Source organism: Cetorhinus maximus, chromosome X (assembly GCF_964194155.1).
Source record: "Cetorhinus maximus chromosome X, sCetMax3.hap1.1, whole genome shotgun sequence".
Taxonomy (NCBI): Eukaryota; Metazoa; Chordata; class Chondrichthyes; order Lamniformes; family Cetorhinidae; genus Cetorhinus; species Cetorhinus maximus.
In genome coordinates, this window is record NC_135917.1 from 14,741,383 (window position 1) to 14,755,072 (window position 13,690).

At 48.6% G+C, this 13,690-nt stretch overlaps 1 protein-coding gene across 1 annotated transcript in view; it reads left to right on the plus strand.

The window, feature by feature from the left end:
- The first annotated feature begins 647 nt into the window (after positions 1–647).
- smarcc2 (SWI/SNF related BAF chromatin remodeling complex subunit C2) overlaps positions 648–13,690 on the plus strand; it is a 145,374-nt gene continuing 132,331 nt past the window's right edge. Inside the window, exons 1-2 of the mRNA XM_078534530.1 lie at positions 648–763; positions 6,697–6,782. Coding sequence (XP_078390656.1) covers positions 6,697–6,782 — 86 coding nt within the window. The 5' untranslated portion in view covers positions 648–763. The remainder of the gene's footprint in view (positions 764–6,696; positions 6,783–13,690) is intronic.

The following is a 13,690-nucleotide window of genomic DNA, read 5'->3' on the forward strand; positions in this document are numbered from 1 at the left end:
TGGAGGGGCGGGAGGTTAAAAAGTGGAACTGAGTTTATAGCATAAGCCTTTATAAATTATAGTGTTGTTAGAGGTGCTAATTACTCTTTATAAATGCAATAACATTAGTTTTCTTTGTTTTTAAATGTATGGCGTAGTTCTGTCAGTTAATTGCTGGGTGTTTGGATTCCTTCTTTAAACGTTAACAGTCCTTAACAGGATCGTAACACCATTCTCAGAATGTCAAATCCGATCATCTTTTGTGAAATTCTTTAAAGTTTCCTGTAAGTTACAAGCATTTTGGCCAAATGCACATGTTTAAGCGGGGGATATCTTCGAGTGCTTTTTGCAGGTAACGTGAGACAATTTATCTCAGAAGAATGGCATTTAATGTAAAATTAGAGAATTGTAAAGACATGCAACCAGAGAGGCATTTTTTTTTTTAAGTACACCTTCCCAGGATCGAGCCTCGTTCTCCAGAAGTACTGGTGGCAATAGCTCCATCCGTAATTTCCTTCCATGTTCTCCTGGTGGACGAGGCTGCGCACTGGGCAGCTAATTCAGAAAACCAGCCTGAAAATGTGAACAATTATGGTACCGACATGTTACCATTAAGCCACATGGACTGTTTCTGAAATATTGTTTGATGGTGATTTTCTTACAGTACATCCAAGCAGAGCCACCAACTAACAAGTCTCTTTCCAGTCTGGTTGTCCAGCTGCTGCAGTTCCAGGAGGAGGTGTTTGGAAAACACGTAAGCAATGCACCTCTTACCAAATTGCCAGTAAGTAGCACAACTCATTTCTCTCACAAACGCGTTTGTAACCATTAGCACTGGTTTAACATAGGGACAGGAGCAGGCCATTCAGCCCCTCGAGCCCATTTCGCCATTCAGTTGGATCATGATCTAGATCTTAACTCCATCTACCCGCCATGGTTGCGGAACCCTTAACACCCGCAACCAACAAAAATCCATCAATCTCCATTTTGAGAGCTTCAATTGTGCCCCAGTCTCTACAGTGTTTAGGGGGAGAGAGTTCCAGATTTCCACTACCCTTTGTGTGAAGAAGTGCTTCCTGACATCACCCCTGAATGGCCTAGGTCTAATTTTAAGATTATGCCCCCTTGTTCTGAAGATTCCACCACCCCCCCCCACTCCCCCCAGAAGAAATAGTTTATTTTTAACTACTGTATGAAGTTCTGCAATCATCCTAACATTCCAGTTACATCACCCCTTAACCTTCTTTATTCAAGAGAATACAAGCCTAGATATGGGGAAGGTGCCAGAGGTTTGGAAAGTGGCAAATGTGACACCCTTACTCAAGGAAGGGTGCAAGGGCAGTCCTGGTACCTACAGACTAGTTAGTCTGACACAAGTGGTGGGTAAGATTTTAGAATCTTTAATTCAGGGAAAAAATCAGCAGGCACTTAGAGAGATTTGAGATAATTAAGGAGAGGCAGCACAGATTTGTAAAAGACAAATTGAGTTTAACTAATCTAATTACATTTTTTTTGAAGTAATGGACAAGGCTGATGAAGGGAATGCGGTGGATGTTGTCTATATGGATTTTTAGAAACTGGTTGACATGGTACCACATAAAAGGCTGGTTAAGAAAATTGAGGCTTATGGAATAAGAGGGGTCTGTGAACTTGGATAAAAATTTGGCTGAAGGAACAGAAAACAGCAAGTCGCAGTAAATGGTTATTTTCAGACTGGAGGGTGGTAGGTAGACAGTGGTATTCCCCAAGGGTCAGTGCTAGGACCACTGCTTTGTTTGATAGATATGAATGACTTGGATACTGCAGTGCAGAGTAAAATTTCAAAATGTGCCAATGATACCAAATTTGGAGGAGTGGCAAACACTTAGGATGATACTAATCAACTGCAGCAAGATATCGATAGGCTGGCAGAATGGATAGACAAGTGGGAAATGGAATTTAATACAGAAAAGTGTGAGGTGATGCATTTTGGCAGAAGGGATAGGGAGAGGCAATATAGACTTAATGGCACAATTCTAAAGAGTGTGCAGGGGCAGAGGGACCTGGGGGTTCATGTGCAGAGATCTTTGAAGGTGACAGGACATATTGAGAGAGTGGTTAGCAAAGCATCTGGGATCGTGGGCTTCATAAATAGAGGCATTGAGTACAAAGGCAGGGGAGTTATGCTGAACCTTTCTAAAGCTCTGGTTAGGCCCCAACTAGAGTATTGTGTCCAGTTCTGGTCCCCACACTTTAGGAAGGTTGCGAGGGTCCTTGAGAGGGTACAGAGGAGATTTACCAGAATGGTTCCAGGGATGGGGGATTTTAGCTACAAGGTTAGGCTGGAGAAGTTGGGGTTGTTCTCCTTGGAGCAAAGGAGATTGAGGGGAGATTTGATAGAGGTGTACAAGATTATGACAGGTTTAGGTAAGGTAGACGAAGAGAAGCTGTTCCCATTAACTGAAGGTACTAGGATGAGGGGGCACAGTTTAAGATTTTGGGCTCAACATGCTGGGAGATGTAAGGAAGAACGTTTTTTTTATGCAGCAAGTGGTAATGACCTGGAACTCGCTGCCCACAAAGGTGGTGGAAGTGGAAACAATCAATGATTTCAAAAGGAAATTGGATGGGCACTTGGAGGAAATAAAATTGCAGAGTGATGGGGACCGAGCGGGGAGTGGGACTGACTGGATTGCTCCATGGTCAGCCAGCACAGATTCGATCAGTTGAATGACCTCCTTCTGTGCTGTAAATGACTCTGTTCATGCAAACTGTCCTCATAATAAGAACCTTCGACCTCAGTCTGCTGAGATGTTTCCAAATTAAGCTCAGCTCGTTTACACTGAGTGCTTTTGTAATGACCAGGATCCCTTGAATTGTGCAGAACATCCAGACCAAATTTAGCACCGTGATTCTGCGACAAGTCTATCCAGGGTTGGAGGGCATCTCAGTTGAAACCTAACAGTACATCTCATGTGGCATTGTTCAGGGGTATCCTTGCACCTAGAGCACAGATTCCGATATGTACCAGTGAACGAGATGGATTTTTCAAACAATCGATAGTTTTATGGTCACCATTTCTTTCAATTCCAGGTTTATTAATTGAATTTAAATTACACCAGCTGCTGTGGGATTCGAACCATTGTCCCCAGAGCATTAGCCTGGGCCTCTGGATTACTAGCCCAGTGACATTACCACTAGGCCACTGACTCCTCAATTGCTTTAATGGAGCAAATTTAACTGAAGAAATAGATTAATTATTTGACATTAGAATATTAATACACAGAATTTTACAGCACAGACGCCTTCCAGCTCATAGTGTCTGCTACCACTCAAAGAGCTAACACCTTAACCCCAGCACTTTGCCCTGTCCCCTTTCAAATTTTGTTTTTGAAATATTTCTCCAGCACAGTTTAAAAAGCGAAATGGATTCTTTATCCACCAGTATTTCTGGCATGAGAAGCAAGGAGGAGCGTGAAATTGGATTAATGGAATATTGCATCGTGTGAGGAGTGAGGGGGAGAATGGGATTAGACTGGGTGGGATATTAAAGGGTGTGGAGAGTGGGATTAGACTGGGTGGGATATTAAAGGGTGTGGAGAGTGGGATTAGACTGGGTGGGATATTAAAGGGTGTGGGGAAAGAGGGGGGAGAGTGGCATTAGACTGGGTGCGATAGTAAAGGATGTGGGGAGTGAGAGGGAGAGTGGGATTAGACTGGGTGGGATATTAAAGGGTGCGGGGAGTGAGAGGGAGAGTGGGATTAGACTGGGTGGGATAGTAAAGGGTGTGGGGAGTGAGGGGGAGAGTGGGATTAGACTGGGTGGGATATTAAAGGGTGCGGGGAATGAGAGGGAGAGTGGGATTAGACTGGGTGGGATAGTAAAGGGTGTGGGGAGTGAGGGGGAGAGTGGGATTAGACTGGGTGGGATATTAAATGGTGTGGGGAGTGATGGGAGAGTGGGATTAGACTGGGTGGGATATTAAATGGTGTGGGGAGTGAGGGGGAGAGTGGGATTAGACTGGGTGGGATATTAAAGGGTGTGGGGAATGAGCGGGAGAGTGGGATTAGACTGGGTGGGATATTAAAGTGTGCGGGGAGTGAGGGGGAGAGTGGGATTAGACTGGGTGGGATATTAAAGGGTGCGGGGAATGAGGGGGAGAGTGGGATTAGACTGGGTGGGATATTAAAGGGTGTGGGGAGTGAGGGGGAGAGTGGGAATAGACTGGGTGGGATATTAAAGGGTGTGGGGAGTGAGGGGGAGATTGGGATTAAACTGGGTGGGATATTAAAGGGTGTGGGGAGTGAGGGGGAGAGCGGGATTAGACTGGGTGGGATATTAAAGGGTGTGGGGAGTGAGGGGGAGAGCGGGATTAGACTGGGTGGGATATTAAAGGATGTGGGGAGTGAGGGGGAGAGTGGGATTAGACTGGGTGGGATATTAAAGGGTGTGGGGAGTGAGGGGGAGAGCAGGATTAGACTGGGTGGGATATTAAAGGGTGTGGGGAATGGGGTTAGACTGGGTGAGATATTAAAGGGTGTGGGGAGTGAGGGGGAGAGTGGGATTAGACTGGGTGGGATATTAAAGGGTGTGGGGAGTGAGGGGGAGAGTGGGATTAGACTGGGTGGGATATTAAAGGGTGTGGGGAGTGAGGGGGAGAGTAGGTTTAGACTGGGTGGGATATTAAAGGGTGTGGGGAGTGAGGGGGAGAGTGAGATTAGACTGGGTGGGATATTAAAGGGTGTGGGGAGAGTGGGATTAGACTGGGTGGGACATTAACAGGTGGAGAGTGGGATGAGACTGGGTGGGATATTAACGTGTGGAGAGTGGGATTAGACTGGGTGGGACATTAACAGGTGGAGAGTGGGATGAGACTGGGTGGGATATTAACGTGTGGAGAGTGGGATTAGACTGGGTGGGATATTAACAGGTGGAGAGTGGGATGAGACTGGGTGGGATATTAACGTGTGGAGAGTGGGATGAGACTGGGTGGGATATTAACGTGTGGAGAGTGGGATGAGACTGGGTGGGACATTAACGTGTGGAGAGTGGGATGAGACTGGGTGGGATATTAACGTGTGGAGAGTGGGATGAGACTGGGTGGGATATTAACAGGTGGAGAGTGGGATGAGACTGGGTGGGATATTAACGTGTGGAGAGTGGGATGAGACTGGGTGGGACATTAACGTGTGGAGAGTGGGATGAGACTGGGTGGGATATTAACGTGTGGAGAGTGGGATGAGACTGGGTGGGATATTAACGTGTGGAGAGTGGGATGAGACTGGGTGGGATATTAACAGGTGGAGAGTGGGATGAGACTGGGTGGGATATTAACGTGTGGAGAGTGGGATGAGACTGGGTGGGACATTAACGTGTGGAGAGTGGGATGAGACTGGGTGGGATATTAACGTGTGGAGAGTGGGATGAGACTGGGTGGGATATTAACAGGTGGAGAGTGGGATTAGACTGGGTGGGACATTAACGTGTGGAGAGTGGGATTAGACTGGGTGGGATATTAACGTGTGGAGAGTGGGATTAGACTGGGTGGGATATTAACGTGTGGAGAGTGGGATTAGACTGGGTGGGATATTAACGTGTGGAGAGTGGGATGAGACTGGGTGGGATATTAACGTGTGGAGAGTGGGATGAGACTGGGTGGGATATTAACGTGTGGAGAGTGGGATTAGACTGGGTGGGATATTAACGTGTGGAGAGTGGGATTAGACTGGGTGGGATATTAACGTGTGGAGAGTGGGATTAGACTGGGTGGGATATTAACGTGTGGAGAGTGGGATTAGACTGGGTAAAATACCGCAGGATTTGATGAGTGGGAAAACAGTAGACAGCTGCATGTGAAGATCCAGCGCTGGCTTTTTTTAGCCTCCTGTGCTGTAACCTGGTCAGGAGATATTAAAGTACATGGGGAGTCACAGTTTGCAGAATCTGTTTAAGGAAAGAAATGGATCCATTTGAAAAAGTGGGATGTTAACACAGTTCATTTGCAGCACCTGTTGATCAGAGATTTGGGGACTCTCCGTTATCTTAAACCCATTACCTACAGGTAATCGAGCTTCCACAGGAGAGACTAAACAGAAAAGAATGAAAGTTATTCCTGAGAGAAGTAAAATGAATGATATATTTGCTACTAAGAAGCAGAGGTTGTGTGTTCACTCCAGTTCCCCTCCAACTGAAACTTCTGATTTGATACTTTTTAATAATCCTTCCTTCTCGTCGCGAAATGAAATCACTCCAGATGTAAAAGTTCTGGCCTTCATGCAAAAGTCAAAGTAGAGGCTGATTCAACCCACTGCAAATATTCTGTTCAGAGTGAGTGGACCATCCTTGCAGTCTCAAATAAAAATCCTTACAGCTATGTGTCCCAACCAGCACTCACACCACCTCACAGGAGGGGAAGCAAAAGATCAGTCAATCTGAAGTTGCGCAAGGGCAGAATTAGAACCAACAGTTAAAATGTGGTCAGAATCATATCGGCCCAGCACTACGCCAAGACGAGCTGGAAGCCTGCACTTGATCCCACGCTGCTCTGACACTTCTACAAGAGCAGTTCCCCCCTGTACCAGTATGTTCTTCCTGCAAACTTAAGCTTCACAATATCTGTATCTTTGTAGAAGCTTAATTGCATTTAAGGAAGCTTTTGGAGACGGAAGTACCAATACCTTCAGCTGGATTCGACTGCCAGTCAGTGCTAGTACTAAGATGCTGCCTCTCTTTTCCAGATGAAATGCTTTCTAGACTTCAAAGCTGGTGGAGCTCTGTGCCATATTCTAGCTGCTGCTTACAAATTCAAGAGTGACCAAGGATGGTAAGTTGCTTTTCTTTAGCAGTGTCACTCTTCAGACAAGCTTTACAGCAAGGCTTTTACTTCAGACCTTACTGGCAAGCTGAGTCACACCCTGTGATGCTGTAACAGCAGCATTGTCATATGCACAGAATAATGGGGTTGCCACATCATGGAAGTGTCACTAAATTGCACATGGGTATCCATAACACAATTCCCCAAATTAAAGAACAAAATTGCAGGGTAATCTGTCATGTTAACACAAAGCAGGTCTCATTGCCTGCAACATTTGCTGAATTCTTCCAGGGATCAGTGATGGGAAATATACTAAGTGGAGTGTCCCAGGGATCAGTGATGGGGGATGTACTGGGTGTTGTGTCCCAGGGATCAGTGATGGGGGATGTACTGGGTGAGTGTCTCAGGGATCAGTGATGGGGGATGTACTGGGTGAGTGTCCCAGGGATCAGTGATGGGGGATGTACTGGGTGGTGTGTCCCAGGGATCAGTGATGGGGGATGTACTGGGTGGTGTGTCCCAGGGATCAGTGATGGGGGATGTACTGGGTGGTGTGTCCCAGGGATCAGTGATGGGGGATGTACTGGGTGGTGTGTCCCAGGGATCAGTGATGGGGGATGTACTGGGTGTTGTGTCCCAGGGATCAGTGATGGGGGATGTACTGGGTGAGTGTCCCAGGGATCAGTGATGGGGGATGTACTGGGTGTTGTGTCCCAGGGATCAGTGATGGGGGATGTACTGGGTGAGTGTCCCAGGGATCAGTGATGGGGGATGTACTGGGTGGAGTGTCCCAGGGATCAGTGATGGGGGATGTACTGGGTGTTGTGTCCCAGGGATCAGTGATGGGGGATGTACTGGGTGTTGTGTCCCAGGGATCAGTGATGGGGGATGTACTGGGTGGAGTGTCCCAGGGATCAGTGATGGGGGATGTACTGGGTGAGTGTCCCAGGGATCAGTGATGGGGGATGTACTGGGTGAGTGTCCCAGGGATCAGTGATGGGGGATGTACTGGGTGTGTGTCCCAGGGATCAGTGATGGGGGATGTACTGGGTGTTGTGTCCCAGGGATCAGTGATGGGGGATGTACTGGGTGTTGTGTCCCAGGGATCAGTGATGGGGGATGTACTGGGTGTTGTGTCCCAGGGATCAGTGATGGGGGATGTACTGGGTGCAGTGTCCCAGGGATCAGTGATGGGGGATGTACTGGGTGAGTGTCCCAGGGATCAGTGATGGGGGATGTACTGGGTGAGTGTCCCAGGGATCAGTGATGGGGGATGTACTGGGTGTGTGTCCCAGGGATCAGTGATGGGGGATGTACTGGGTGGTGTGTCCCAGGGATCAGTGATGGGGGATGTACTGGGTGAGTGTCCCAGGGATCAGTGATGGGGGATGTACTGGGTGAGTGTCCCAGGGATCAGTGATGGGGGATGTACTGGGTGAGTGTCCCAGGGATCAGTGATGGGGGATGTACTGGGTGAGTGTCCCAGGGATCAGTGATGGGGGATGTACTGGGTGTTGTGTTCCAGGGATCAGTGATGGGGGATGTACTGGGTGAGTGTCCCAGGGATCAGTGATGGGGGATGTACTGGGTGGAGTGTCCCAGGGATCAGTGATGGGGGATGTACTGGGTGAGTGTCCCAGGGATCAGTGATGGGGGATGTACTGGGTGTTGTGTCCCAGGGATCAGTGATGGGGGATGTACTGGGTGAGTGTCCCAGGGATCAGTGATGGGGGATGTACTGGGTGGAGTGTCCCAGGGATCAGTGATGGGGGATGTACTGGGTGAGTGTCCCAGGGATCAGTGATGGGGGATGTACTGGGTGAGTGTCCCCAGGGATCAGTGATGGGGGATGTACTGGGTGTTGTGTCCCAGGGATCAGTGATGGGGGATGTACTGGGTGGAGTATCCCAGGGATCAGTGATGGGGGATGTACTGGGTGAGTGTCCCAGGGATCAGTGATGGGGGATGTACTGGGTGAGTGTCCCCAGGGATCAGTGATGGGGGATGTACTGGGTGAGTGTCCCAGGGATCAGTGATGGGGGATGTACTGGGTGTTGTGTCCCAGGGATCAGTGATGGGGGATGTACTGGGTGGAGTGTCCCAGGGATCAGTGATGGGGGATGTACTGGGTGAGTGTCCCAGGGATCAGTGATGGGGGATGTACTGGGTGAGTGTCCCAGGGATCAGTGATGGGGGATGTACTGGGTGGTGTGTCCCCAGGATCAGTGATGGGGGATGTACTGGGTGAGTGTCTCAGGGATCAGTGATGGGGGATGTACTGGGTGGTGTGTCCCCAGGATCAGTGATGGGGGATGTACTGGGTGAGTGTCTCAGGGATCAGTGATGGGGGATGTACTGGGTGGTGTGTCCCCAGGATCAGTGATGGGGGATGTACTGGGTGAGTGTCCCAGGGATCAGTGATGGGGGATGTACTGGGTGGAGTGTCCCAGGGATCAGTGATGGGGGATGTACTGGGTGGTGTGTCCCAGGGATCAGTGATGGGGGATGTACTGGGTGGTGTGTCCCAGGGATCAGTGATGGGGGATGTACTGGGTGGTGTGTCCCAGGGATCAGTGATGGGGGATGTACTGGGTGGAGTGTCCCAGGGATCAGTGATGGGGGATGTACTGGGTGAGTGTCCCAGGGATCAGTGATGGGGGATGTACTGGGTGGAGTGTCCCAGGGATCAGTGATGGGGGATGTACTGGGTGAGTGTCCCAGGGATCAGTGATGGGGGATGTACTGGGTGTTGTGTCCCAGGGATCAGTGATGGGGGATGTACTGGGTGAGTGTCCCAGGGATCAGTGATGGGGGATGTACTGGGTGTTGTGTCCCAGGGATCAGTGATGGGGGATGTACTGGGTGAGTGTCTCAGGGATCAGTGATGGGGGATGTACTGGGTGGAGTGTCCCAGGGATCAGTGATGGGGGATGTACTGGGTGAGTGTCTCAGGGATCAGTGATGGGGGATGTACTGGGTGGTGTGTCTCAGGGATCAGTGATGGGGGATGTACTGGGTGAGTGTCCCAGGGATCAGTGATGGGGGATGTACTGGGTGAGTGTCCCAGGGATCAGTGATGGGGGATGTACTGGGTGAGTGTCCCAGGGATCAGTGATGGGGGATGTACTGGGTGAGTGTCCCAGGGATCAGTGATGGGGGGTGTACTGGGTGCAGTGTCCCAGGGATCAGTGATGGGGGATGTACTGGGTGAGTGTCTCAGGGATCAGTGATGGGGGATGTACTGGGTGAGTGTCTCAGGGATCAGTGATGGGGGATGTACTGGGTGGAGTGTCCCAGGGATCAGTGATGGGGGATGTACTGGGTGAGTGTCCCAGGGATCAGTGATGGGGGATGTACTGGTTGGAGTGTCCCAGGGATCAGTGATGGGGGATGTACTGGGTGAGTGTCCCAGGGATCAGTGATGGGGGATGTACTGGGTGAGTGTCCCAGGGATCAGTGATGGGGGATGTACTGTGCACTTTATTTAGCCTGTGTTGTATCTGATGTGGGAGCATTTGATGGAGCATTGTAGAGGGAGATTTCGTTCTCTTTCTAAGCTCATGCTGTGATCCCAAGATTTTTTGATGGGACAGTGTAGATGGAGCTCTACTCCATCTAACCCCTGCTGTACCTGTCCTGGGAGTGTTTGATGGGGACAGTGTAGAGGGAGCTTTACTCTGTATCTAACCCCGTGCTGTACCTGCCCTGGGAGTGTTTGATGGGGACGGTGTAGAGGGAGCATTACTCTGTATCTAACCCCGTGCTGTACCTGTCCTGGGAGTGTTTGATGGGGACAGTGTAGCGGGAGCTTTACTCTGTATCTAACCCCGTGCTGTACCTGTCCTGGGAGTATTTGATGTGGACAGTGTAGCGGGAGCTTTACTCTGTATCTAACCCCATGCTGTTCCTGTCCTGGGAGTGTTTGATGGGGACAGTGTAGAGGGAGCTTTACTCTATATCTAACCCCGTGCTGTACCTGTCCTGGGAGTGTTTGGTTCGGGACAGTGTAGAGGGAGATTTACTCTGTATCTAACCCTGTGCTGTACCTGTCCTGGGAGTGTTTGATGGGGACAGTGTAGAGTGAGCTTTACTCTGTATCTAACCCCGTGCTGTACCTGTCCTGGGAGTGTTTGATGGGGACAGTGTAGAGGGAGCTTTGCTCTGTATCTAAACCCGTGCTGTACCTGTCCTGGGAATGTTTGATGGGGACAGTGTAGACGGAGCTTTACTCTGTATCTAACCCCGTGCTGTACCTGTCCTGGGAGTGTTTTATGGGGACAGTGTAGAGGGAGGTTTACCCTGTATCTAACCCCGTGCTGTACCTGTCCTGGGAGTGTTTGATGGGGACAGTGTAGAGTGAGCTTTACTCTGTATCTAACCCCATGCTGTACCTGTCCTGGGAGTGTCTGATGGGGACAGTGTAGAGGGAGAATTACTCTGTATCTAACCCCATGCTGTACCTGTCCTGGGAATGTTTTATGGGGACAGTGTAGAGGGAGCTTTACTCTATATCTAACCCCGTGCTGTGTCTGTCCTGGGAGTGTTTGATGGGGGCAGTGTAGAGGGAGCTTTACTCTATATCTAACCCCGTGCTGTACCTGTCCTGGGAGTGTTTGATGGGGACAGTGTAGAGTGAGCTTTACTCTGTATCTAACCCCGTGCTGTACCTGTCCTGGGAGTGTTTGATGGGGACAGTGTAGAGGGAGCTTTACTCTGTATCTAACCCCGTGCTGTACCTGTCCTGGGAGTGTTTGATGGGGACAGTGTAGAGCAGACCTGGGAAACTATGGTGCAAGGCTACATCCAGCCCATGCTGCTCCGCCCTGCAGCTATAATAAGGGGAGCACGCAAATTGCAGTGACAGACACAGTGCGAGTCAAGTGCACAAGCGTATATTTTAATGGCGCCTGTTTGACCGGCTTCAGGAGTAAAGAAGAAACATAACTTAAGAAATAGGAGCAGGAGTCGCCAATTTGGCCCCTTGAACCTGCTTCCCATTCCATAAGATCATGACTGATCTGATTATGGCCTTAACTCCACTTTTCTTTCTGTCTCCTGTAACCCTTGAATGCCTTGTTGTCTCACTCAGCCTTGAATGTATTCAATGACCTAGCCTCCACTGCTCTCTGGAGCACAAAATTCCAAAGATTCATGGCCGTGAGAGTGGAGAAATTCCTTCTCGTCTCTGTCTTAGATGGGAACCCCTTGTTTTGAAACTGTGCCCCTATGAATTTCAGTGATGATGCGATGTCAGGTACATCGGCCATACGTCTCAACGACTGGCAGATCGTATCAAACAGCACGTCGCTTGGATGTTTGCAGTCGACAGAGTACTGACCCTGCTCAACCAGCCCACGTTTAAAAAAACTCTTATTGTCTGACCTTGGATGTGATTCCACTATTGGACAGCACTTGCTGAGCAACCCCAATTATGCTAAGAATCACACTAACAGCCAATTTAAGATTATCAGTCGAGCTCGCAATGTGACTTACTCATGCTTGCTAGAAGCTATATATATTCATATGCAGGGACATGTCCTCTGCAGGCAAACGAAACATGTTCAGGCATTGTCCCTTTTTTGAATTAAACCAAAGCATGGGGGAACAATAGATTCCTGGTACATTTTCCATGGCAATGCCTTGACCAATCAGGGTCAACTTGCCAACCAATCAGCACTCTTTCCTCATGCAATATAAATTGTTGCTCCCTTTGAAATTTGGCATTTTTGCATCTGTCCTGATGAGTGCTGGATGAAAAACTACGACAGCTTCTCTCTCCTTTCAGCAATACTCAAGTTCTGTACTACCAAGCGACTATCTTAAAAACATTGTCAAACATGTTTTCCTTTTTATAAAATCATGTCGACTCTGCCTGATTGTATTCTGATTTTCTAAATGTCCTGCTACTACTCCCTCGATAGTGGATTGTAGCATTTTCCCAATGGTGTATGTTGGCTGTAGCTTCCTGCTTTCTTTTTCCCTCCTTTCTTGAATAATGGTGTTACATTTATGGTTTTCCAGTTGGCTGGGACCTTTCCAGAATCTCGGGAATTTTGGAAGATTACAGCCACTGTTTAAAAATAAGGGGTCGCCCATTTAAAATGGAAATTCGGCAAAATTTTTACTGAGAGTCATGAGTCTTTGGAACTCCCTCCCTGAAAAGGCGGTGGAAGCAGAATCTTTGAATATTTTTAAGGCAGAGGTGGATCGATTCTTAGTAAACAAGGGGGTGATAGGTTATCGGGGGTAGGCGGGATGCAGATTTGAGGTCACTATCAGGTCAGCCATGATCTTATTAAATGGCAGAGCAGGCTCGAGGGGCCGAATGGCCTACTCCTGCTCCTTGTTCATATGTAACCAATGCATCCACTATCTTTGCAGCCACTTCTTTTAAGACCCTCGGGTGCAGGCCATCAGGTTCAGAGAACTTGGTAGCCTTCAGTGCCATTAGTTTTCTCGGTACTTTTTCTCTAGTGACCGTGATTGTGTTAAATTTCTCCCTCCCTTTCGCCTCTTAATTTTCTACTGTCCTTGAGATGCTTTTAGTGTGTTCGACTGTGAAGACAGATACAAAATACTTGTTCAGAGTCTCTGCCATTCCGTTATTTTCCATTATTAATTCCCCAGTCTCATCCTCTAAGGGACCAAAACTCACTTTAGCTACTCTCTTCCTTTTTATATTCCTGCAGAAGCTTGTACTGTCTGTTTCTGTATTTCTTGCTCATTTACTCGAATTTCTCCCCCTATTTTTTTTATCCTTTGCTGGTTTCTAAATGTTTTCCAATTTTCTGACCTACCACTGATCATTGCAGCATTGTATGTCCTTTTTTTTCAAATCAATACCATCCTTAACTACCGTAGTTAGCTATGGGGGGTACATCGTTCTCAGGAGGCAGTCACTCCTCCCTCCCCACCCA